Genomic DNA, 27,977 nt, shown 5'->3' with positions numbered 1-27,977 from the left:
TGGTATTTGAACTCTTTATTTAAAATAATTGAACACATGTTTCATCATTCTTTGATGTTTGGCCTAGAAGGAAAGAAGTAATTGGAAATTCGAAGTAGAAAGGGTGAAAATGGTATTACAGTTACTATGTGATATCGATATATCGGAATTCCTTCAGCTTACAAACATGAAATTTGGTATTTAGTCTTTTGATGCAAAATAATTTTAAAAAAATGGATCAGCGTTTTTGTATATGTATATATTTGATCAAGAAAGGGAAGAGAAACAGATGAATATATTTCACTAAAATATCTATACGAAGTGCTCGAATTTTTAGTGCGAGACTTCGAGATCAGTGAAATTATAAACAGTAGAAAGGAAGAATGCAAAACATTGCAGCAGTAACATGAGGAGCACACAGTATGATATATGATTATTTTCTTTGAGAATTTCGAGTCGTCCTCTCTGCCTGAAGTTGAAATCATTTCCAAACGTGAAAGAAAATTTAACCCTTCATATTCCACGAAAAATGTTGCAAATATTTTCCGATTTCTTTTTAATATAGCGTATGTTTCGCTTGAGATGTAACTCGCTGTTCTTTTGAGCTAAAAGCAGCCAGACAAAATACGGTGAATTCGTACCATAATCACCAAAAAAAAATAACAAAAAAAAAAACTAGAATTTCATGAACCATACAATGCGGCTTCCGGGTAGTTCCTAATGGATTTTTTTTTTTTTTTAAGGTTAGCATAAATCAAAAGCAAGGAGATGAACTCACCATATAAATTTAAAAACACTTTTCCATTTTATCTTTCTCTTTTTTTTAAAATGAATAACTACTAAATTTCATAATGTGTACATTCCTTGCTTTTCCTTATAGGCTTAATACTTTCTATTGGAGATTCTGTTATTCCCAATCTCTTTAAACAGTGCCAATCTGCGTATTTGGAATTCAAATCATTCATAATACTGTGAATTCCGAAGTATATAGCATTTGCAGAGAAAGAAAGAAAGAAAACTTCTCAATGATTTTTTGGCCTATTCACATGCCGAAAAATGACCGCCGCATGCATGAATTCACAAATATGACAGTACTTCGTATATTTGTGAATTTCCACTATTATCTTCCGCTTAACAGAATATTCTCTAAGTACATAAAAAACACAACGAATTTATTGCAAACCAAAGTTACATATGCATCGATCCTTATCAATTTTTCATAAGAATACGTTAATGTATAGGCCTACTGAGCAATAAAATTGTATGTCTAGGAAAGAGAAAAACTAACAATACCCTATTTGGAAATAGGTAACTTATGTGCAAAAACGAAATTCTTTCACTTTCCACTCTGTGCATGATGTGACGATATCGTGTGAGTCACTTCTTCCTTATCACTTCAACCTTAGGGATTGGTATTCAGCATTAATCCTCTCATATTATTCACAGATATCCTTTGCAGAACCAGCTCTTCCACGTACGGACGTCTCTTTTTTACGTCTGTTTTCCGTCTTTCTTTTTCCTTTTCTTTTCAGTCCCTCACTCCCTTCAATTAAGTTTTTGCACCAATCTGAGGTAATATAAGATGAGCCACTAAGTACTTTCTTCTATCAATTGCTTCCACCAGGTGTCCAGTGATTCTTTCAGAAATAATGTTCCGAGGGAGCACACTTAGTATTCTGGGGGGGCACTGCTGATACTATTCTATTTATTATTATAAATGTATAATTTTGGTCTGCTCCGGAAGGGGGCACTCTCAGAAATCCTGGGGGCAGTGCCCCCCAAAAACAGGTCTGGACGAAACACTGCAGGTGCCTATCTTTTTTGCTCTCTTCAGCATTTTTTCATTGCTCTCTTTGCTAATCTAGGAGATTATAAACATGTTGCGCCAACATCACATTTCGAATTCTCTGATTCCTGAAAACTCTAGCAAAGCATAAAAGAGAGTATTCTAGACTGAAGGCACCGTAAGAGTCAATGACTGCTGAGATACAGCTTTGTATATAGATTAAGATAAGTTGGATGGATTTTGTCCTTATGTATCACATTCGACATGTTACATAGATAATATACTGTAGCCGTAAAAGTTAAGTAAGGTCTTTGAGAGTTCATGAACCACACATATTCAATAACCAAGATATCATATGAATATGCCTGCCAACGAAGCAGTGGAGCGTGGCGTCTATCCGGGAATTATCTGACGTTGAGTATCACACAAAATAGCGTATTTTCAGGCTGAAAACTGTACCAATTCAGAAACCCAGAAGTTCACGTCCCTTTAATGCGTATTAGACGCTAGCGGAAACATCGTCCAATAGTACTTCACAAATAACGTTCAATGCCGGTGTGTTGGTGTATGATGCTTCCCTCGACTAATCTGTCTCCGTGGAACAGTCATATATATATGTGGATGCAATGATCAATGCGCTGCAGACAGAAGCAAAATTCGTCAGATAAAAGAAATTCAGCTTACCGTACAAGAAGTTATCAGCGCCATCGAAGCTAACGTGTGCAATTAAAGGAAGTTGCAGCGGTGATTGGAGTGGAAAACTACCTCAATGACGTCGAAATTCAATACAGGTCCTGATTGCTAATTCCGTGCTTTGTACTGTGTTAAGCTTTGTGCAAGTCTTCGTGATGTGTCTATATGATCTGCAATAGCCATGTTTGCAAATGCCTTGCAAATGCTAATGTATGACATTCGTACATAGTCTAACAGAGCCAGTGAGATGTTTGTTCATTGGTGTTTTCCTCTTTCCTAGCGCCATCAATTCGAAATTCGTATCAAGCTACATTGCATTCAACATGACATGAATTGCTCCGAATACTAATCGTCAGTTTCGACACACTACGATTAACTCACGATCAGAGAAGAACACTAAAGGTAATGCTGTTGCATTCAGCGGCAAAGCATATTTCAATCAATTGGGCACATTAGCATCGAGTAACACAATTCAAACACGTAATTGTAAATCTCTGTTCTTCCTTCGGTTATTGTGCCAGAGGATTTGATAAGCAGCTGATACCCAGCTCTACTAATCATATCCTTACATGCTTTGCACATCCTCCAAATGTCGGCTGAATTGGATGCTTTCATTCTATGTTGCAATATTAAGACCAGAAGTGAATATTTTATAAAGTATTGTATTCTGTCTTTTATCACAATTCATTCATCGTTTATGAAACGCTCATAACAGTAACTTACCCTTGATTTAATGATCTGTATGAAAAATAGAGGTAGAGGGTAATACGAATGTAATTTTCTCATTATAACGTTTACTTATTGCCGAAGGTATGTGAATCTTTCCAACAAGACTGCATTGTAGTAGAAAAAAACTGTAATTAATGTATTTGAATACGATTCTTCTAATGAGAGAAGTGTAGAGTGGTTGACGAATGGAACGTTATCACCAGAACAAGAGCTGGCATCTGACAGTTGGGTAGAGCGTGTGGAGTATTGGAGGTGTTGTTGCCAAACGCTCTGCAATAAACACAGCAGCTCTGGCGATAATTTTATAATCGTAACAATATAACAGGAACATATGATTTACAAACAACAACAATAATGGTACTTGGAATATTGATATTCTACAAGAAAAGTAAAGAATATATTAACGATTTTTCATCAACTTCGAAACTTATGCAACTTCAATATTTTTATTCACCTAATGGAGAGACTTCGTAATGTTCTAATACTGAATCGAATGCCAAAAAGTATTTGAACTAAATTGTCATTAAACTTTTACAAAGTTGGACTAATTGCTCACTGACTTTCCTAAAATATAGCAAGTTACTGCTTCCATAAACTTCGAATTCAAATTCTTGTGCTAACAGGCAACTAAAAGATCTTTTTCTTTAGAGTAACTGGAAGGCAGACATCAGAACAGAAAATTATCAACAGTAAATGACTTACTGGACTTAGTTTCTTGTTATACTTTCAAAACTTTAATTAACTATTTTATTTAATCATTTTCGTTATAGTTTATGATTCGTGCTCAGGCCCATAGCGAACAAAATCTTGAATTTTTGTTAGGGGAATAGTGTTTTATAGAAGGAGTTTCGTTACAGGCATTTAATTTGAAGTACTTACCAACTACCTCTATAACAATTGTTGCGGAAGTACCGCTGGATTCTAAAACTTGGATATTTAGATAGGGCACATACTAGTTCCTCAGTGAAGTCTTGACCCGACTATGGTAGGTCCCATAGGTTTGGAGCTATGGATATTTAAAGTTCATTTTTTCATGTATTTGGCAGCCTGTATCTCCGAAAGAAAGCATTTGTGCACCCAGGTTGGTCTATACTTCTTGTCTTATCTTGGTGTGAGGAATCACCTGCCAAATGTTGTCGATGTTGTTTTGAAACACCCTGTATATTCTTAATTATCATTCAATATCTGTGCGCCGGCAACACCTACAAGTGCGATAATACTGAAGTCTGGTATTTCTCATTTGTTCTATTCTCGTTAGCACAATCCTATTCAACAAGATATGGGCAAGTTATAGATGTTATATTTCTACAGTACATGTATACAAATTGATAAGAGGAGATGATTACAAAGAAGTAGAATTCATCTCCAAGGATTCCACTTTGAGATCATAGACACAGTCAAACATAATTGTGGTATAGCAGTGTTTTCCAGAAACAGGCAGAAATTAATCTAAACCGTTAAGAGTACCAAGGGAAAGTTGTGTATGCATCTTTTAATCATATATATTAGGACATAGGTGTTATATACTTTATGTACTGCTTCGTAGGTTCTGGGATAAGCTAAGTGATCTATTTTTCCTTCTTTTTTATTCTATATTCAACGAATCAGTTTTGGACTTCCAAACTATGCTATGCACAAGTACAAGGTCTGTTCCAAAAATAATGCACCCATTTTTATTTTAAGAAATTTATTGAACCGGTTCGTACAATTACTCAATATTCTTCGAAATGCTTCCCTCCTGCTTCCAACCCGATTTCCAAGTTTTATATGCGTCCTGGAAGTCCATCACAGAGATGTACTTTAGTAACCTCGTCATTGCCACCTTGATGTTCTCCAGGGTCCCCAAATGCTGTCCCTTGAGAGTTTTTTTTATTTTCGGGAACAAAAAGAAGTCGGGCGGGGACAAATCAGGAAGCGGCTGGGCTGGGGAAGCGTTGAGATGCCGGCCTTGGTCAGATACTTGGTCGTCATAAAGGTGGAGTGGCTAGGAGCATTGTTATGGTGCAGCTTCCAGGAATTCTTGATCTCGGGTATAACACTTTAGCCTTTCCAGTACTTTGATGTAGAATTTGGCGTTGATTGGTTGGCCAGGTGGAACAAATTTAAAACGGGCCACTTCCTTGGAATCAACCGGACACTCACACAAGGGTTCACTGAAACAGACACTGTGACTCTCCAGGAGCTCGGAGCTTACTGGCGCTGTTCGCGCTGTGTTTCCAAGACTCCACCTACCCTTTCATGCAAGCGGCAATGCTGTGCGACGGATAGTCGCGGGAGAAGAAAATTGGACGCATTAATTTCGGGACAGACTTTTTATGTCTGTCTGTACGTCTCTTGACGATATCTTAGCAAAAACTGTAATAGATAGCAAAAGACAAGTTTCTTGATATTATAGATTCACAGACCCAAGAATAAGTCTTGCCTGCATCATTGTCCTCTTATGGAAGCCGGAAGTGGTATAGTTAACCATTTCGAGTTTCGATATTAATATTATAGAACAAACATGAATCCAGCCTTCCTCCAAAAAAGTTTTCGTCTCCATCTTTTAAAAAAATCGAAATGTACGTTGTTAATTTTTTTTATGTTTGCGGATTCTAAAGTACGTACACGCATCTTAGCTGGTTAACATACTGTCGTGGTTTATAATGCTTCCTATTTACAGTATCTGCATATTTCTCTCCACTGTGGCTACATACACTAACTGAATAATGAACGAATTCGCAACACTGATATGTGCTACTTTAAAAATAATGATAACTGATAACAGATAACTTTAATGATAACTGACGTCCGTATATATGTATAACGTGTCTACAACAATGGGTGTCCAGGAGCAACACTGCCAATTAAAAAACTCTCATAACCAAGCAATAAGTTTATTCCAACTCGGACTTTAAAAAAAAAAAGACAAAAGTGTTTAAGCTGACCAATGGATCTCTACGTGTGTAGTATGTGTCGACCTATAAACATCCAAGCGAAATTATCTCAGACTCTTGAGTTTTCTAGCTTGTATAGTATAATGACTTCAGAAGGACGCAAATCAACCAAATCCAGTATTGGAATTCTATAAGCATTGTTCCTTATGTATTCTCAAAGAAGCAATTCAATGGGGACAGATCAGGAGATCTTGGAGGCCAAGATATGGGCCCGCCACGTCCGATTCACTTACGGTCAATGAAGACTTCAGTTTTAAGCGTTCCCTCACATAACAACAGAATTAAGATTTACAGTTTTGCCAGCATAAACATCTAAAGTTTCTTTGTATTCTTTTAAAAAAACGCATTAAAATAAACTCATTACTTGTTGAGTTATAAAAGGTTTTAATTGATAGTACTCATGCCAGACACCCTTGACCGTCAATGTTATGTTCATTGAGTTCTCATTGATTATAGACCATCAATTACCAAATTTTGACTCCATGAACTGACCATTGGAGCTAGTGGCATTGGTTGGCTGGATTAGAGTTCCTTTCAGCACCGAGGCTATATAAGACGTGAACCGATAGTTTAAGCTGGAATCGAAACCACCGTAACACGTTCAAATTTCAAGGTTCTCTCACCGTAAATCTCGTCCAGAATTCTGGTCACCAAAGTAATGCGCACTAGTCACTATACTAGCGGCGAGGGCAATATGACGCAAATCAATAAATACAAAAGGAGCGTTCATTAAACCCTGCATGTAGAAACGCATAAAAAGGAGCTTTTTCGTACATAAAAAGGAACACCACATTAAATTTCATGGAATCTAATTGATTGGAACTTCTTTTCTATACTGAACACATATGTTTCACTCACCAGCACGAATTTTGTAAAGCCAATTTGAAGAGTGGTATTTAACTAATAATCGTGAGTCCCTTTTTGAGTTGCTGAAAATTAAGCTAGGAAACTTTGAACATATCATAGTAACTTTTGTAGTACAGTGTATTTTATTTACTTCAGCGAATTTCAGAAATTCAACCATCAAAGGGAGAATAGGGAATTCAACTGAGAGAAGAGAGGAATTCAAATTATTACCTGTTTTCTGCGAACTGTTCGTCATATAATCACGAAATTTTGCGTAAGTGGCATGTTGATACAAATTATTTATTTGTTTTCACGAAGTTTGATGATTACACACAAATCCCAAAGAAAGTAGGAATGTGCAGGTGAAATTAACTAGGATTTCGTATTCCTTCTGAACCATTGAACGTAACAGTGGTACATCTGTCACAAAAGAAACTGCATGTTTTTCGCGGATAGTATTTTTTGCTCCTTGCAGCAATGGACGATATGAGAAAAGCAATTCACTTCATCGTTTAAATTACCTTATTTGAACTTATTAAGACTGTAAATCTTGATAAAATAAGAAAATATTTTATGAGTAGATATAAGATGTCCATTTTCAGCACACTTTGAGTTCAGTTTACGTGTTGGTTCATATATAAGTTTCTTGTGAGTCTTCGATCTTTCCATTCCATCCCAAACATTTTTTTAAAAAAAACTCACAACAACAATTCTCCGTTCACACTGTCAAATACCTTCACTAAATCAACTAATACAACATATGCCTCTTTCACAGTTTTCATAAATCTTCCATTGATTACCCTCAACAATCCAATCGTATTTCTTCTGCCTTTACCTCTCCTAAAACCGCACTGTTCCTCCTCAAATTTGTCACTTATCCTTCCATACAACCCTCTGTTCAGTATTAGAAGCTTTTTTTTTTTTTTTTTTTTTTTTTTTTTTTTTTGCTGCATGCGGTATGAGACTAACAGTTCACATCTCTTTGGGTTCGATTTCTTAGCCCTCGATATCATGATCGCCTTAGGAAATATTTTGGCCACTCTCCTGTTTCATATATTTTATTGCGAAGTCGAAACAAGTCTTTCTTGTTCTTGTCTCTCATATTCTTAATGAATTCCATTAGCATATTATCTATCCCAGTTGCCTCGGATATAGCTTTTGCAAATTCATCTCGAAGAATACTGACCCTGTATCATCCTTGCGTACTTCGTTTTCTACTTTAAATATTATTTCTCCCGATTATTTTAAAAATATAGATAAATTCAAGTGCGACTGAAATTTCAGTGCATACCTAAACAAGTTATCACCGAAAATAAAGCTATTTTCGTAATTTGTAATTGCCTGTCTATACCCTGGGAATAACAAAAAACATTCAAAATCTGGAGGCCATAGTGGTGGAGTGGTACAATCTCCAACTACGATCCGTAGGGTCCCTGATTCGATCCCACGTCAAGCCTATTGGTCTTTGTTTTGGGAAAACATAGTGCGCATGGGTTTTCTCGGGGTTCTCCCATTTCCTCCTGCTTTCATCATTCCGTCATTAACATCCATTTCATCATCACCGCCTCTTAAGCCTCGGTGCATAATCGAGGGACATTAAACTAAAAAATCAATATCTGGGAGAAATTTATATAATTTGTCCTTATTCATGTAGACAAAACGTCTGTAGGGCAAACTGCAAGCAGAACAAAATTTAGCAACGGAAAATTGCAGACAGATGAGAATCTGGCCAGAGCTAACTGCAGACAGAACAAGGTTTGGCCAAAATAAACTGTAGACGCATTAATATTTGGTCAGAGCTAACTGTAGACAGCAAAGTTTGACCAGAACAACTGCAGTACGAATAATGTTTGGTCAGAGCTAACTGCAGACAACGCAGAGTTTGGGGAGTGAAAACTGCAGACAGAGAAAATTTTGAACAACATAAACTACAGATTGAGCGAAGATTGGCCAGGACAAATTGCAGACAGAGCAAAGTTAAACCAGGGCAATCTACAGACGGAGCAAAATTTGGACGGAGCTAACTGTAGCCTGGAAGAAACTGATAAGATTAATTAACAACCAACTAAATAGGGAAACAACGTTAAAGTCATACATTGTTCTAGATGTGTATATATACTACAAAAACCTCTTTATACTTTTTCTTGTCTTTCAATAGATAATATGCAGGACAATACCATCAGTTTTTTGAGAATACCTGTACACATCACATCAATGTGGGTCATTATTACATCAATATCTGACGTTATGCTTGTTCACTTACCACGGAAATAAATTTTTTGTCCCATCAGTGAACAGTACTTTGCAGGGAAGCGGCGGTTTAGCACTATTTGTTTTGTAATTCATTCGGAAATTTCAGTTGACGTTCAAGATCATCTTCAAATATTGAAGTCAAAGCTCATACGTGTTTCACTTATTGAAGAAGATCGGTATAATGGACATGTAGCTGGCAGCTGTCTAGTCGACTTATGTGCACTACCTAAGGTCATATCCGGTTGCAATGATGTAAACAGACTTTGGGAGAGATGACTGAAATTCAGCTCAAATGCAGAAGAAACTATGCAGATTCTATATTCCAAAAGCAAATTTTCCTAGAATGGATGGAACATAGTAAAAAATCACAAAACATGAACATTAAGGTTAATGGAAAACCAATAAAAAATGAAGACGTTCATATCTCAAAAACTATAATAAAGAGATGGCTAATTGAAATCTTACTGCAAAGACATATTGAAGAGCTTAAAAACGATAGGCCAATATGGATATAATGTTGTCAATAGTCAAGTTGTTTGAGTAAAATCAATAATAATGATAAAGTATATGTATCTTCTGCGGATTACGTATGGCGCCGCAGGCGGAGGTTACGTGCTTGAAATATATCATATCTGGAATTGGAATCTCCGGACTCGGTTCAGCACGCAACGCAACTTTGGACCTCATCACGTGACAGTCTGGTCCTCATGGCAAACCGGATAGGTCCTTTGGGTTTATCACCCAGAGACGCAGTTTCCCTAAATTTTGTGAGTATATATTTAAAGTAGTTCCACTACTGATTCGACTCTGTCTGTGTGGTGACGATTGAAATAATCTGCAGTCACCTCTCCGGAGATAAATACGATCTCAATTCGCTATGTTGAGCCAAAGCCATGTGATAGGATGAAAAAGAAAAACACAAGCGAGTATAACCTGGTCAGTTGGTGCTAGAATAAAAGCAAGCATACCACTCAACTCGAGAGAAAAAAATCTTATGAGAATAAAGTGTTGTAGATATGGTTTCTATTTAAAACTTTCAAGATAGTATAATTAATATTGGGGGATTTCGAAATGGTGCCTATCATCTTCATGTGCCCTATACTGTTTTCCCCAGTCCTATTACAAATCTACAGTGTTGGTTTTGCCGCACAATATCATTCAGCTTTTATTAAGGTGTTTCCATACTTTTCCATTACTTTTATTGTAATTTTCAGTATTACTTTATGCATTTTCTAGTCATGATGTACTTTCAATAACCAGAAGCAGTATACTGAACTACCATCGCATTTGAACTGTATCTCATTGTGTATATATTCTTGACCACTTTTGAAATATTTTGTCCGACTTAAATTTATATTTAAATAACATTAATTAGAAAAAACTAATTAATTTTCAGCAAATACTTTTATATAAAAATAAAGCATCAACTGGTCTATTTTTGCTCGTATTGCAGGATCTCGCAGGGAGTGATATTGTAACTGATACCATCCAATATAATTTCGGAAGTTAACGCAAATTGACACATAATTTTGGATATTACAGTGTTACATGAATTCGATTAATGATAAACCTGTACATATTTTTTTTGAATATTATAGAACTGATTACTATATAATAATACAATATTATTCGAATCATTTTTTTTTGGGGGGGGGGGGTACCAATTATTTATATCCTAGTCTTGGAGTTCTGTACTGTGCACCTTTTCATACCTTGAGATATGTCTACATTACCCTGACAAATTGTGGTTTTGAGTTTAATTCAGGCTTATCTTTGAGATTTTTCATTAGAAGATTCTTATTCCTCTTTCTTTCTTTCTTTGAAATAGGCTTAAAGTAAATAACCACAAACAGTTAGGCTACGTCATCTCACTACGATGTGGCATGTTTGTGGAATATTTCTTTAATATAATTTATAGAATTTCATATATATATATATATATATATATATATATATATATATATATATATATATATATATATATATATATATATATATATATATATATATATCAACATGTTTTCTATGAACACTTAAATGAATTCATCTGAATGTGTTGTTAGAAAAATAAAATTAAAAATACGAATACAACTGGAACAGATTTCTTTAGTATTGAGTGTCCAAATACTATATATTTTTCGCCAAACTTTTGCCACACAGTATCATACAGTGTTGTAACACATTCGAAAAAAATGTGCTGTTTCTTTTGCTACGACGAATCACTTAATCCGTAGTTTTCTAACCATAGTAATATAGAATTTCGTACAAGTTTATTTTCAACAATGATATACATGAAACTAAGTAACCTAATTGTTTCAATGATTTCTATAATTTCAATAAACCAATTTCAATCATGAATATAGGCCTTGCCTACGCAGTACTCTTTTCCACAGCTAGAAGATTGAAATTTCTTATTTATATAAATGGTACCAACTACAGGGTTCTTTCATCAACGTCTTTCAACTACGATTATTTCAAAAGCATCAGTTTTCCCTGCCAGAATCTGTAATCATTCTTTTTTTTTTTCAGATCAATGGAAAGAGTTAGTTTAATAATAATAAATAATTAATTAGATTTTATGAAATAATAATGTACTTAATTTTAGAAATAAACTAAATTTCATAAACTTGTTTGTCAATCCAGAATACTCACACTACTTTTCACATATTTTCTTACAGGACTATGACAGCCATATGCTTTGTCTGCAACCTGCCTATCCTGAGTCATCAGGTGGGTTTGGTGTGGCAGGGAGGCAACGGCTGGGATGACTTAGTCCGGGAGCAGGTCCAGGAGTCAACGCTGCGGCAGCGCCTCGGTCGTCGGGACTCGGCGGCCCAAATCACAACAATTTCTCCACCAACAGAAGTCCGAGAAACGTCGCCACCGACCACTAGGCGTCGTCGCAGCTCGTTGGCGCAGCTCACCGACATCCTGAGGGAGTGGGGCTCCAGGGATAAGGATAAAGAGTTGTCGCGACGTGGCTCCAAGGACCTCAGCCGGAGGGAAACCCTAGCCGACTTGGCAAAGAGCCTTCCCTGGGGTCGATCGGACACGATGAGCAAAGTTCGGAAACGAAGAGAGTCCTCAGCAGATATCATGAAATCGAAAAGCAGAAGAGAATCTGGGACGGACTTTAGATCAGATATCGCACGTTTGTTGTCTAGAAGAGAAACTATGGGACCGAAGGATAGACGTGGTTCCGGTGAATCCTCGAGGAGTAGAAGAGATTCAATATTTCGAAGACGTGATTCACGCGCAGTAGCTTCCCCAGAACCGAAATCCCCGATTGGTTACAGCCAAGAACAAAGGCCTTCGACTTCTTCTACAGGCTCAGATAATGCTCCGCAACTCCCAAGTTATCGCCCAGTTAGTTCACCCGAACCACGAGAACCTACAATCACAACAACAGCGTCCACTAGTGCGACGACTAGTAGTGCGGAACATACGACTGTAGCACCAACATTTGCGACGTGTACTGTGACAACACAAGTAATGCAACCCCCAACTATTATCATGATTCCGACAACACCGCCAGGAGCCACATCCCCTGGACCCACATCTCCGGCACCTACGGTAACTGCAGCTCCTACTACACCATCTCCGACGCCTCCGACAACTACAACTTCGGTTACTACGACCCCTACGTCGTCTCCGACTACTACAACCACTAGTACGGCACATCCACCGCTCTCTACCCGACGCGATTCAACAACACAAGTTTATTATAAAGGCCGGCGTGACTCCCGGCCACATGTCTCTCCCGAAAGGCGCGGCGTCGGCGAGGGTGGCAGCAAGGAGCCATCACCCAAGTTTCCACGACTCCGACGACAATCTACCGCGATTGACGAAAGCCTTCCCCTTGTGCGTGTGGGAGGACGCCGTGGCTCACGACCTTTCCTCTCTCCTGACACAACCGCGGGAGCTGAAGAAGGTGGCAGGAAAGCCCGAAGAGATTCCTTGTCACCTGATTCGGCAGCTGAAGATGGATTTGGGATGGGTCGACGTGGCCGACGCGACTCCCGACCGCACTTGTCGCCCGAACGTGGCGACAGGGATGTGTCTCCCCGCCGCCGCCTTCGTCGCCAGTCCACCACCACGGGTGATGACACTCTCCACCGAAGTCGCCGGGGGTCTCGCGCGCCCCGTTCCCCGGACTCCTCCTCCACCTGCTCTTCCAGGGATCCGTCGCCTAAAGGTCCCATGCTACGTCGCCAGTCCACTACCGAAGAGATCCTCATCGCGAGAGGATTTCGGCGACAATCGACGACTGAGGAAATGATTCGGTGTCGTAACTTTAGAAGACAATCTAGCCAATCTGATGATTCCTGCACACGTGTTCGTGGTAGAAGAGACTCCTGTGCCCAAATCACGGATGGAACATTAGCCACCATGACTGTGGAGACTACCAGTACCTTCTTCGATACTAGCACCCAAACAGGTAAGTTTATTGTTATTCAAATTGCATTACTTTATGTTTCTTCATTGTTTGTTTGTAGTAGTTATAGGATAATTTTCTCATAATTAGAAAAAATAACTACTTTATAATATTTATATTTGTTTCTTAAATTTATGAGAAGCATGTTATATATATTATGACATTCATAAAATAAATTATATTCACCTTATTTCTGTGAAGAAGTTTATTTGGTTGACATCATCTGCGAGTTCCAGTGAGACACTCTCAATAGAGACAGACGGAAGACTTTTTTAAAATACATTAAGATTTAGATTGTGAAATAATGTAATTTATAATTAATATTTACATTTTTACGTGGGAAACTATAGAATAATTTGTTTTTTAAAAAGTTGAACATTTCCGTACACTGCAAAAAATTAACAAAAATCATCAAAATTATTTCTAAATAATCTTTGATAGCTTAAATAGCCATGCTCCACACACATAATAAATAAATTGGGAGTGTTTTGTATATTTTTACATGCCCCGAACTCGTGTCAGCGGCAACGTGTGGTTTAAGAGATAAATAAAACAGCTTTTCTACAGGTTGAAGAATTTAGGAGACCTTAAAGCTATAGCAAATTTGAAGAATCCTTAAATATAGTTGATTTATTTCCATAAAGATTTGGAAGTTTGTTCTGGTATTAAAAGACTTCAAAATTAAAACTCAAAGGACACTTAATGAAAAGTAGAAAATGAAATGAAATTTTTGAGTTTTACGTCACATGGTTGTGCCGGCTAGCCTAAAGGAGACGGTGATGAGAAATGAATGAAATGATGGAATGAAGAGAGTGGGACAAAACGGGAGAACCTCGAGGAAATCTACCCGCACATGGTGTTTGCCCACCACAAAGTTCACTTGGCGCGAGCTGGCGTCGAAACAGGGACCCCATGCAGCAGAGGTGAATGCTCTTCCACTGAGCCACCGCGGCCCTTTAGTGAAAAGTTGGGTATGATAAAATAATTATTTAATATCAAAAGATATTCCGAAATTCTATCTTGGTATATTTTGTCACTATGAGTAAATCAAAGATTGCAAGCACTGATATAAGTGCTCTGACATTCGTTTGTATTGACACATCTGCAGTATTTAGACAATGAAAACCACAATCTATGTTCGAAGGATCCGTGAATTTATTCTATTAAATATCCTAAATGATTATTTACAATATGCAATTACTAATTATCATAATTATGTAAATTCGTATTACCTTTAAGAAAGCCACTTTCTTTGTTAACAAGGTTAAATATAGTGACAAAATATTTTTATATCATCATATTGTATAAATAAATAATAGAAATCGCAGTACTTCTGATTAATTCTGAAATTATTATTATAATTTTCAGTTTAACCTTGCGTCCCGTGACAAAATCTTAAATAATGCTACTGATGCAATATGATTAACTTACTGTCACTACAATACACTTTTATTTTATTGATATCATCCGCCTCTTACTTTTTAAAAAAAAATCATGTAATTATTTTCCCATATTTGTGAGTATTTTCCTGCGTACATCTCTCCATACTTCGTTGTGAATCTCCAGGCGATGAATATCTGAATCTGTTAAATTTGTGTTTGTTGGTTTGTTTGTTAGAGTTTAGTGGACTTTTCCAGCACCAAGGCTATGTGAAACATGAACCAACAGCTTTAAGTATAACTCGAAACACGATAATACATTCAAATTGTCGTGCTTTCCCATCTAGAAGGGAATCCAAGATCAAATGTGTACAAGCGTCACAAATTGTGTTAATTTGTTCTCGAAAAAGGACTGAAATTTGGAACAACTATCAAGGATTCAAATTTGAGCTGGAAATAAGAGAGACTATATATTTACCATTCTTCAGTTTCTAGCTTCATACAATTTAGCAATCAGGAGTCATCTCGGAGAAAATATTTTGAAGATGAATTTACAAAACTCATCCCAAGCAAAAGCAAAAATTTACGGAAAGTCGCTATTAACCAAGTATAATATACTAGTCTATTTGTTCTTAATTGAGCACGAGATATTACTTTTGTTAAGCAGCTCACTGTAGCTAATTATGCCATTTTGAGAACGAAGACACCACTGAAATTGAGACTAATGACGATATTTGACAGCCGATATTCTGCCGTAAACACTTTTTTTTTTTACCTTTCCTTTGATATTGCGTCATGCAACTGGCAAAGGGACCCTCCAGGATCCCTCGCCCTATATCTTGCAAAGGCTAATGCAGGCTATCCAGCTATTTTAAACTTTGAGATGATTTTTTTTTCCTATCCGACAGTTTGAAAATTTCAAGAAATCTCAAGAACTTACTTCACCTATCATCACCAAATGTGATGAAACTATAGAGGATCAAAGATTAGGAAACGATTTTTTTCAGCCGTTACCCAAACCGGAAGTGGTATAAATTAACCATAACAGATAAGCGAGAAACGTTTGTTGGAATCGATTTGGGGTTCTAACAATATGTAACATCTTCTCTATATTAACCTTCTATCCTAGCCGGAGATTGGCAGAAATCAAGCAACTTCTAGCTTAGTGTGATCGCTTTGGTATAAAAACCGTTAATAGGTAGCAAGAAACGATTTTCTGTGATCAATTAAGCGTTCCAGAAATTAATCCATACGCAGTTTAATATATCTACTAAAACCGGAAGTGACAGAAAATCCATCACTTCCGGTTTTAACTTTGATCATTATGAAGTAAAAGCGGCAATAGGTAGAGAAGCGGATTCCTACAATCCATCAAATGTCTCAACATGTCATTTCCACTCTTAAGTCTGTATTAAAACCGGAAATTGTAGAAATCTAGTACAATTTCCAATTTCAATATTGATTTACATAAAGCAAAAACGATCTCAGATAGCGAGTAGTGTTGTTCTTTTAATCGATTTGGCGTTCTAAGAATAGGATCTATTGTTTCTCTCAACCCGCTATTCAACCGGAAGTGTTAGAAATCAACCACTTCAGGTTTTAATGTTAATTGTTATAGAGTGAAACGGTAACAGATAGTGGAAAGCGACATACTGATTAAGCGTTCCAAGAATGTATTCCATATTCACTCTAATCGATCTACTAAAACTAGAAATGACTGAACCTACTACCATTTACAATTTAAATATCTAGCTAATAACTAAGAAAATATCACACCATACAATCCAAACTCCTTCACCTGGTGTATATGTTACACTGCTACGTGTTTTCTTTTTAAAATATAAATGGAAATTGGATCTACGTTCAAAATTTTGCGGACTGTGTGAGGGTATGATCTCTCCTTATGACGGAATCTCGAAGTCCTTTTCATAGAATCTTGCTGCTGAAAGATATAGGTAATGTTCTCATATCTCTGTAGAACAAGAAGGACTGAACAATAATATTAGTCAACTTTTGGGAAATATCTCGACTTTTTTTTAAAAAAACTGTATTTCCCCATTTATTGACAGGATTGAAATAATGACCATCTTCTAAGGCTTTTCTTTCATTCTTTTTATTCTTTCATGCTTTGACACTTTTTCGAACGAGTGCCCTCACCAGGAATTGAACCTGACCTTTTCGCGGTAGGAAAAATAGATTTGGCAACATAACAATCAATCAATCAACTGAACAAGCAATTGCCACGCTGTTTATCGGTAAAAGCTTGTAAGTTGCTTAACTAAGAATTTCAAGTTAAGATTTAGTTTACCAAAATTTCTTCTATATACGAGGATAATCCTGAAAGCAGCAAGTCTTCAAAGTGCTGAGGGCGCAGAGAAACTGTTTGTGCTGCTGTTGACAACGCTGTAGTGTTTGTTGTTTCAGTCACTGTCAAACAAGCTTCAGCGCATCTAGCTGGGACACTCAGGTTTGGCTTAGCAACTGTTTGTAAAGCAGCTCCCGCTGAGTGCAATCGCCAAATTCGCAGTTATTCTTTTTTTGAACGTAAAAGGAATTGCATCGCCAATTCACGTGTCGTGTATGAATGTCAAAAATGTCCACGAATAGTATAGGGAGATTGCAGCTGATCGTAATGAAATTCACTTGAAAAGAGCGATAGACAATCAATTTCCAACGACATATTTTAGTGAAGGTTGAGCGAACCACAGACAAGCAACTGTTTTTGAGCAGAAACAATATTTTGCTGGAGCGCGCTTCTGCAACGAAGACGAGATGAAACACATGACAGCGAACTGGTATGATATGGACACATAATAATTGTCATAGTTCCTACAAAATGCACCGAGAGAAATGGCGATTATGTAGAAGAATAACAACGCAGAAGTTTTAAAAGATTTAAAATTATATAGAAGTTATTGAAAATAAACTTATTTTTACATTTCTAAAAAAAAATCTTACTTTTGATATGACTCTCGTACTTACTCTATCTTCCGTGTGTCCGTTCGGGACAAACAAAATCAATTTCGGACAGAATGTAGAGAATCAAACGATAAAAACTGATATCGTTAATAGTGGTGATCCATTCAGTTGATCCCAAGATATCGACAAACTAACATCGGTTTCCCATGTATTCCTAAAATTCTTTCAGTTTAATGTTCCACGATTAATTATATCCTTTAGGCTAAAGGATTAAGGTGAAGTGAATAATTATGAAACAATCGGTAGAATGAGAATGAAGGAAGAAACGGTAATACCACGAGAAAATTCACGAACACGATGGTGCCCACCAGAAACTTCCGTGGCTATGGGATGATTCAGATGCTTTAAGTATCACAGGTAATCGTTCTGCTACTTAACTACCGTACCCTCCTCCATGTATTCTTAACCCTTATCCGGGCAACCGGGGCCTCCCAGGCCCAGTAGCTTCATTTTTCTAAAATTTCTCAATAACCATACATATTTCGAAGACATAAAATACTGAATTCTTCTATCTTTCGTCGAAGTTAAAATCATGAACGTATCGAGTTGGTAAAGCTTTTTTTTTTAATTTGAAAATCTTTTCCTGACGTAACCGGGCACCGGGGCCTAGGAGGCCCCGTATAACTTTAGTGAAATTCCTGTCAAATATTAGATCAAATTGTCACATAATTATATATTGAACACGTGACTATTGTAACCTTTAGTCGGAACAGTATGCGGCAACAGACATTGAATTTTGAGTGTTCTGCACTTAAAATATATACTGGGCCTGACAGGCCCCGGTTGCCCGTTTACGTTACAAAAATGTCTGGACCGGATTTGCTATTCTGCTTGGTCGGCTTACAAAAGCGTGACACTAAGTTTCGCTACTTGACAAAAATATATACCGGTTCATTCTAGACTAGTCTGAACAGTAAGTGACAATAGGCATTGATTTTGTGTATTCTGCACTTAAAATATATACTGGGTCTTACAGGCCCCGGTTGCCCGTTTACGTTACAAAAATGTCTTGCCCGGATAAGGGTTAAGTAAGTAATTAAGGATAGCATTCTTCCTTGATAGACTACCGGCAGTGCTGTTGAGATTAGCGTGTTAGTATAATTCTCAGGATGCAAAAATACTAACCTGTTCGTGAAATAAAACGCTAAAATGAAACTAAATTGCTTTTCACTCGATAAATATAAAGACATAAATATTTTCGATTTTCAAATGTTCAATAATCTTAAAGTATACTTCTTTTAATTTGATGTAAAATGTTGTATTTAAGCCTGGACTTCGCAAAATTTAGTTTACTATAGAGTTTGATTTACAAAAAAAAAAAGAAAAAGAAAGAAAAAGAAAAGAACTTTCACTAGAGTAAACTGTGACACTGCTCCTTGTTTTAATAGTGATTGTATATACATAAACAAAGCTACAATTGATGTCTCTCGCGACCAAATGTTTAATCTCATTCTTTTGTGCACATGATACAGGATTTAACTTGTCTCGGTGGGGTCCTGGGTTCGATTCCAGCCCTCGCCAAGCGAACTTTGTGGTGGACAAACACCGTGTGCGTGGGTTTTCTCGGGATTCTCCCGCTTCCTCCCACTTTCTTCATTCCACCATTTCATTCATTTCTCATGTTCACTGTCTCCTTTAGCCTAACCGGCATAACCGTGGGACGTAAAACTCAAAAGATTTAATTTCATTTTTTTAAACTTGTCTCGGATACAACTCAGAGTAAGGTTTGAATCCCGCTTTAACGCTTATTATGCCAAATTATTTTTTTTTTTAATTTTATTTTCGTGAATTGTATTTAAGTACTTTCCTAACAACATAAAAACAAAAAGTAACGTTTTTTATAGGTCTATGTTCCCTTGTTCATTTCGCTGGAAGAGGGCGTTGTCATATGTCATCACAAGGTTATTCTACTCCTATAATACTGTATATTATCTTGTTATGGAAATTCAAGAAGAAAAATGAAGATACTTTTATATATTAGTATTTTTTTTTTTTTTTTTAACAAAAGAGACACTGACCAAAGCTTAAAACTTTATTTTAAATTATAATTTGTAACTGTTTCGGATATCTAGCATATCCTTCTTCAGACACGATCGAAATTAATGAAAATAAAGAAAAGAAAAGAATTTAAACTCTGTTATAACAACATTTATATATATGTCTGTATTTTCATTAATTTCGATCGTGTCTGAAGAAGGATATGCTAGATATCCGAAACAGTTACAAATTATAATTTAAAATAAAGTTTTAAGCTTTGCTCAGTGTCTCTTTTGTTAAAACAATTAATCCAAAGCCATGAATAGTCTTACTATATTAGTAATCTGTATTATTATATATTTATAAGCTTTATTTATAGCGGCCGTCGTACAAATGATGGTTTCATACGTGACAGCGTGGAAATTATAAAAACACTCTACGCACAAGCCGACCTTACACTTACAGCACAGAGTACACATAATTAAAGAGCATTATTCCTTCGCGTACTTCCATTTCCTATTCTCTGGAATCCGACGAACCAGGTGATTTCTGCCGTCATATCTAAATTCATCAGATACTCTACTCAATACAATGATCGCTTTGATGAAAAGGGTCGACCAATTCTTTTACTCTCGGTTCCAAAAGCTGCAATGTGATACATAGCAACTCCCTTCTAAATGACAATTGCGGCTCAATCCTTCCACTAGATTTTCTTAGAACCGACGCATTGTGAATGCTGACATCGATCACCCAGAACAATGGCAATACCATTTTTTATTTCTAATGCTGATGCGGTAGAGACAGAGTTCTTCTTCCACTCTTATCCGTTCCGCGCATGAACTTATTATACTGTGAAATAACTGCATGTTGGGATATTGTGACGAATTTCTTCTCCGCTTGCGAAAACGTCTTGATTGTACCTACAAGTTTAGGGCCATGAGAAGTAAAAGCAATTGTGACGATTCCATTATCTATCCATCTTGTAACACATAATGCCATTGTCTTTGTTTAAAGCTAATTCATAGTATCCTCATTTAGCTTCCTCTGATTTCAAAATGTTGTTATCCGTGAGCTCGCAGCCTGACGGGACACGGTTGTTTCTCACTGTTTCTGTGCCTAAGTAACCACACTCACACAAGTAAACAAGTACGTTTTCGGAAGTAAATAAATTGTCGAAGTGAAAACGATATGGAAAATGAGTTACGTTTTCCAGAAAGTTATCTATCATTCTTACTAATATAGCTAAAGTTTTGCCAAAAGCCTTTTCCGTTTCCGAGTTCATTTCAAAGAATCTTTTCTTGATAAACCTCAAAATTGACCAGATACCATGTTACCATTTTTATATACCACACTTTGTAACCAAATCTAATCAGTTTTTCTTTGATATGTTGCTTGTAGCTGTGGTGTCCATAATATTTCACCATGCTTTCATCAAAATCTAATTCCTGAACTGGTACAAAATGTCTTAATTTCTTTTCTGAAGGCAATTTATAATGGGACGAATTTTCCACAATTTATCATTTCTATCAATATTGTTGTCATTACAATGCAGAAAGCGTAGTAGTAATTAATCGAAACGATTTCGTCTCATGCCTGAATTCCAAATGAGTTCATTCCCCATGTCCTTCTCTGAATCCCAATAGTATCTCTTTCCCGGCAAAACATTGTATCCGCTCAAAATAATAATTCCAATCAAGCATTTAATCTTCGATATATTTGGATCTGGACACTTAAAAAATAACACATATTTCTTTGCCTCGGCAAACAAAATTTCAAAACAATCCTCATCGATAAATAGTTCTAGCAATTCGTGAGCTGAAATGTGTCTATATTTCTTAAAATCTCCTTATGGCAGGGGTAAAAGTGGATCTGAAATGGTAGTAGACGCATGAAGTCACGCCGCGCTGTTCCCCGTTCCTATCTTCGCCTATTGTAATATTTTTAAAAAGTAGGGGGACGTCACAGATATTTTCTGGAAGTGGGATGACGGCGTCCCCCTTCACTTTTACCTCTGCCTTCTGGAAATGAATTTTCTGAGGTCTGAATATCGTCATTATGAATCCAACTTGTAGTTCTTCTGGTTTCTTTGCTTCCGTTTGTGGCCAGGGAATCATTTACAATTTTATGTATAATTTGCTATCTTTGTAGTAAAAGCTCCTGGGAAACAACACTCGCCGTGCAAGACGTATCAATTCTAGCTTTAGATAAATTAATACCTATGCTCGATGGAGCATTACAAACTGAAGAACCAAGTTGCGCGGAAGTTAGCTACCTAACTGCCGATGTTAAGCATCCTTTATGAAAGCTTCAGCACGATTTGAAGGACCAACAGACAACGAAGTGACTGCTGCGGCTTGTGAAATTGAGGTTTCCTGTTTGCGAGGAACTTGAAGGACCATCATTTCTCTCAGTACATAGAGCTAAATCTTCGAATAATGTGCCCGACTGAGTGCTCAGTCTCAAATCAACATCTGCCAACAACTGATTCCGTGACGAGTTGTCCAGAGTAATACCTGAATCTTCGTCAGCTAAGTCTTCATCTAATAACGATGACGGCTCTGGAGGTGTGATTATGTATATTCAGGGTTGTTTTGTTTAAGACAAAATGTTTTAAACAAATGATTAAAACATGTTTTAAACAATTGATTTTGTTTAAAACAAATTTTGTATACATTTTAAATTTTTTGTTTTAAAAACGTGTTTTTTTTAAGACTTGTTTTAAACACGTATTTATGTTTATTTTATTTTATTTTTGTAAAAGAAAAAATCTGCCAGAGAAAGAAAATTGTCAAAAAGTGCTTCCAATTCAGACGACTATTTTCTCCCCATGTGAATGTTTTGATTTCTCATGGTTACAGCAGATCAATGTGATGATCTACAATTTATTTTGTCTCTTTTTCCCCTTTATTTTTAACGTGTATTGTATTGTTTAAATGTTTCTCAGTTAACTTGCGAGAAAGTTACGTAGTTGAAGATTGGACTACTTGTAGAACAGTTATTAAAAAAATAAATAAAATAATTATCATTTTGTGTTGTATTCAGAAAACAAACAAAAGGTTATTTGCTAAATTGCGGTTCTGAAATTAAAATATCGCAGGCAGTCGTTGATACAGTACATGGTGGTTCTCAGTCTCCCTGCAACTTGCAATCGTTTAACATGAGTTTTACGAAAAAAAAAAAAGAAACAAAGAAAGAAAGAAAGAAAGAAAAAAGACATCATTCGGAGCAAATTTATTCAAGTAACTCAAACTCCATCAGGTAAGAAAACGACCATGCGAGCTCGTTGCAAAACACGTAAGAAAGAAATGGTTGGTTTAGTTCAAAGCATGAAGAACCATTATGAAAAATGCAATGCTGTGAAGAAAAAACAAACTGAAAGCCCAAACGAATGGAAAAAGTGTTGATCCGATAATTGCTTGTGATAATTCTAACGCCAATGATGTGGTTGAGATGCAACTGAAAACTTCATTTAAGAATCAATTTTGTATCAACAATATATTTTTCATTAAATTATGAAAATTTTATTTCGTCGCTCTTCCCCACCTCAGTTCTAAAATTTCTTAAAAACTACACCTCGGCATAGCTTGTATGAAGGGACCAGGCGAGAAAACGCAAGGTATAGCAGTCGCTCGGATAACTAACCATTAAAGCATGATACTTATTGTAACATCAATGTAGAATGTCAGTGCCTGGGACAATTTGATCTCAATTTGTTCTTCTGTCTGTATGTATGTACCACGCAACAGGAGCAATTTTCGGTCTTTTAACATTAAATTTTAAGGGTAGAAGAAGCCCGAGACGTCGGAATTTGCTGTATAGATTTTAACTGCGATCCGTTTAAAATTAGTGGTTCGGATCCCAGTTTAAATAAAAACTCCTGTCTTATATAGCCTCGCTACTGATGCAAGACTGTGATCAATCAAACTAAACAAACGAATTTTATGCGTTTCAAACAAACTTGGGTGTTTTTATAAAATATTTTAGATGTGGAGCGTTCACAGAGAAGAGATCCAAGTCCATTTTCAGAAACGTTCACTTTTTCCTCAGAAAACATAGTATCTTCGTAGCCAAGGGTATGAAATAAATGAAACAACAACCACGTGAAAAAGTGTGGACTAGAGTTTCATAGGACAACCGCTAGACAAAGGTGTGATGGAATGGGGGAGGAGGGCTAATTTTCCCTCCCTGCTCATAAATTTAAGATATTAACATTATATTGTGCACGCTGCAGCGTGGAAATGATTAACAAATCAAGCTCTGAATGCCATAGTCAATGACGCATAATTACATTAAATAAATGCAGGCTGTGTCCAAAAGAATACACCGACAGAAAACATCATATTTTCACAACCACGAATCCGAGATAAAACAAAGAAAAAATACATGACAAGATGCAATCTAGAATTTTATATGATTGCCGCTAGAAAGGAGCGTTCGTTTAGAGGTTATCCGCCCACTATCCTGAATTTTAGATTTTGGGGAGAGTAATGCAGATTTAGAAACCTTTTGCTAAGCAAAGTCTAACAAAAAATTTGAAGTCCTTACACCAAATAAATACGGATTTTGATCAGTTATAATCCATTTCCATTGACCATAAGGAGCTATAGGCCTATATTGCTCTCTTGTATATATCTTTTGGCCCAAGATTCTAAAGGTGGCTCTACTTTCGAGTTTCGGGCCTGCTTAAAATTCTGGAAATGAGACTAAGCAACTTTTCAGTTTTAATTATCTGTATATTCTCCTTATTTATTTTATGTAAGGACTTCAAGCTTGTTCTGTTGGACTTCGCTTATCATTTTTTTAAACTGCCTTACTGCCCACAAAATCTGAAATTCAGGTTGGGGATGGAGGTGGCTGCCCTCCTACCCCACTGACGCCCCTGTCTAGCTTCTGTCATATGAAACTATCCCACGCCCTTTCGCATGGTTTTAGTTACATTTGTTTTTGACTCTTGACTGTGAAGATACTACGTTTTGAATTGATTTTCTGAGCAAAACTTTATTAAAAATGGGTTTGATCCGTTGTGCTCTGAATGCCCCAAATATTACCTTTCTCCAATAAATTATTGACTCCAAAAACAACTACTTACATAGGCTTTCAGAAAATATTCTAAAGTTAGCACAACATGAAGTGTGCTTCAAACATTACTTGTCGAAAATTTATTATTTTTAAAAAAAATATTAGCATCAGTGTTCTGAAATAGTAATCAAATTTTGCAGCATAATCTCACTCGCCTCCACGAATCGCGAGCTTAACCCCTAAAGGCATAACTAGAAAACTTTCAGAAGCGGTAACTCCGAAATGATAACTGCACAGGCACAACCGTATTTCTGGTAAACTTCTAGCCTTAAAACATGTAACATGATTCCCTTTGCATTTGAAATTTCCAATACCAAGCAAAGATGTCCGCTATGATGCTTGATAGCACCATGTGATGTCAGACCACTTCGAAGTTTCATAATTCTCCCTCAACCCGTTCTCAATACACACGGATGGCGGGGGCTTTTGTTTTGCCATGTATATTGATAGATTGTGTGAAATCTCTTAAGTAGGTAAATTTTAAAATCTACCTAAAAGCTAATTACAACCAAGAAAGTATTTACGAGAGTCACTGGCAAAAGGGTGTAATAAAAGGGGGTCGTTGTAATAAAAGGGGTCGTGATATTTAATAAGTTGAGAATTACAAATTTATATTTTCTACTAAAATATTCTGTACAAAACACAGTGTACTCTTAACGAGAATAAAATAAATGAAATGATCGGTTGTAAGAGCAAAAACGTCTTAATAAATACGTTATTACACGATTTTGAAATATGTTTAAAATCATGTTTTAAACTGTTCAAAATGTTTAAAACATGTTTTTTTGTGTGTGTGTGTTTTGAAACATGTTTAAAAGTTTAAAAATTTTAAACACCTTTTTCATATTTTAAACACATGTTCAGGGCCGGATTTAGCATTTTGGCGCCCCTAGGCCCAATATTTTTTTCCGCCCCCTAGTCTGGTTAAAGTTACTTTCCTAAAAACCTTTATTAAAAAATTACAGCCAGTTCTCCCGTGTTTAAGATCAATATTGTAACGAAGTTGATGCATAATGTTGAAAAATAGTTTAACTTTACCAACAATTATTTGTTCCAGTGAACTTCAAAATCAGAATGCTTTATTAGCCTGATTTTTTAAAATCAATTCAAAAAATATGTTAAGTTATGGCTATTTATTTTTATTTCTAGATATTTTTTTCTCTCGGCCGTGCCCCCCCTGGGAGCTTGCGTCCATAGGCCCGGGCCTACTGGGCCTATTGGGAAATCCGGCCCTGCACATGTTTTTTTTTTTTTTTTAATATTTTTTCCAACCCTGTCTATATTGAATCAAAGTTGCTTGCTACATTATCATGAAACAACAAATCAAGAGTCTCCTGTAGAGAAAGTACATTCCTACAAGAAAAAAATATGGGCCATAAGTTCCACGAACCATGTAAAGTATGGTAGTGGAATAGCTCCGTGTTGCCATTTGGCAACAACAACTTAAACATTCTTACTGTTTCGCCATTTGCATGAATATAGAACCAATCACAATTATTATATTAACTTGCAAGTATTAAAGGTAAAATGGTAGGGATATTATGACAAAACAATATGTTAGAAATATTCAAAACTCACAAACTGCTCATACATAGCGTTGTTTTCATACAGCGAAACAAATATGTGCTACAGCGCCGTGACAACAACAATTGGGTAGTGTCTGATATTACCAACTACACGCATCTATCTTCTACTGTTTTGCACTGCTGCCGAGTCAAATTTTGCGCCGAGGAGATATTTAACGTTGGTTTTCTGAATGTTATTTTCTGTTGATATATGGCATCACGGGGATAACATGGATTAGCAGCAGGTCCACCTCATCCACAGCCCTAATTTTGAAAAGGTCTATGCAGAAAAGAATGAGTACTTACATAATGACCTAATTTTTGTATTCAAGAATTAGGACATTAGCTAAGTATTATTTTCTTAACTTGTAACGATAGCATTATAACTTGTATTGATCTGACTTCCCCAAGAGTAGCCACTGGTTCCATAAAACCTTTTTATTTATTTATTTATTTACTTTTTAGAGCTTCGGTGATAAGTTCAGTTCTGGAAATATTTGTTATTGAGTACGAGAATATGTAATAGCAGTAATTCTGTGTATATACCTATATAGCAATACCTCTATTTCAAAAATCTCAGGATTTCTGACACTTCAACCAATATAAAAGCTATTTAGTAGGTGTTACTACGAATTACTTTCCAATTAAGGATTGTTTGTTAACAACACAACTAGTGTGAACACAACGAAGTGTCATCTATTTGTTCAAATACAACTTCTCCAGAAAAAGGAGGGGAAAAAAAGGAATCAAAGTGCAGGGGGAGATTGGGATGTGGAAGAAAACACGTAGAACGAATTTAGAGTGACCTAATTGTATTGTATTGACCACTAGGAGAAAAGACGAGAACTTCAAATAAACGGTGTTGGTATTCTATGGTTAAGTATCACGTGATAGACTTCTTTCTGTCTCTGTCATTCTCCATTTCGATGGATGCCGAACTCCATGACAACTCTTATGGAATTTCCTCCCTAAAAGTCTTCCGTTGTGTGGAGTGGAGAGGACAGACAGCTAACACGCGACGCGAATTGATGATGTTTCGAGAGTGGCGCCAACACTCGGCGGCGACCGGAACTTTCAAGACACACGATGCCATTAGTGTGTACAGTACAGAACACTCTTGATTACGCACCTCGATCCTTAAAATCATTAAGTGCCATCACTCACATACCGAGAACACAAATTGTCATTCTATTTTTCCAAAGCTATGAATTGTGGGGAAAATGTCAGATGTTGATTTTATTCGTAAGATTAATCTTTGAACTATGCTTAAATTATGTGTTGCCGTATTTCTTAAAGCAGAAGAGAAAATCTGACAAAAAAAAAAAAAAAAAAAAAAGTTTA

General features: G+C 36.4%; 1 protein-coding gene across 1 annotated transcript in view; it reads left to right on the top strand.

The window, feature by feature from the left end:
• The first annotated feature begins 11,904 nt into the window (after positions 1-11,904).
• Positions 11,905-27,977, top strand: part of LOC145661042 (uncharacterized) — a 39,898-nt gene continuing 23,825 nt past the window's right edge. The window contains exon 1 of the mRNA XM_081726480.1: positions 11,905-13,660. Within this exon, the coding sequence (XP_081582606.1) occupies positions 11,905-13,660 (1,756 nt within the window). The remainder of the gene's footprint in view (positions 13,661-27,977) is intronic.

The sequence above is a fragment of the Thermobia domestica genome, chromosome 9 (genome assembly GCF_964235325.1).
Source record: "Thermobia domestica chromosome 9, izTheDome1.hap1.1, whole genome shotgun sequence".
NCBI classification, from domain to species: Eukaryota; Metazoa; Arthropoda; class Insecta; order Zygentoma; family Lepismatidae; genus Thermobia; species Thermobia domestica.
Note: the sequence above shows the minus strand (reverse complement) of the source record. Positions and strands in the feature narration are given on the sequence as shown.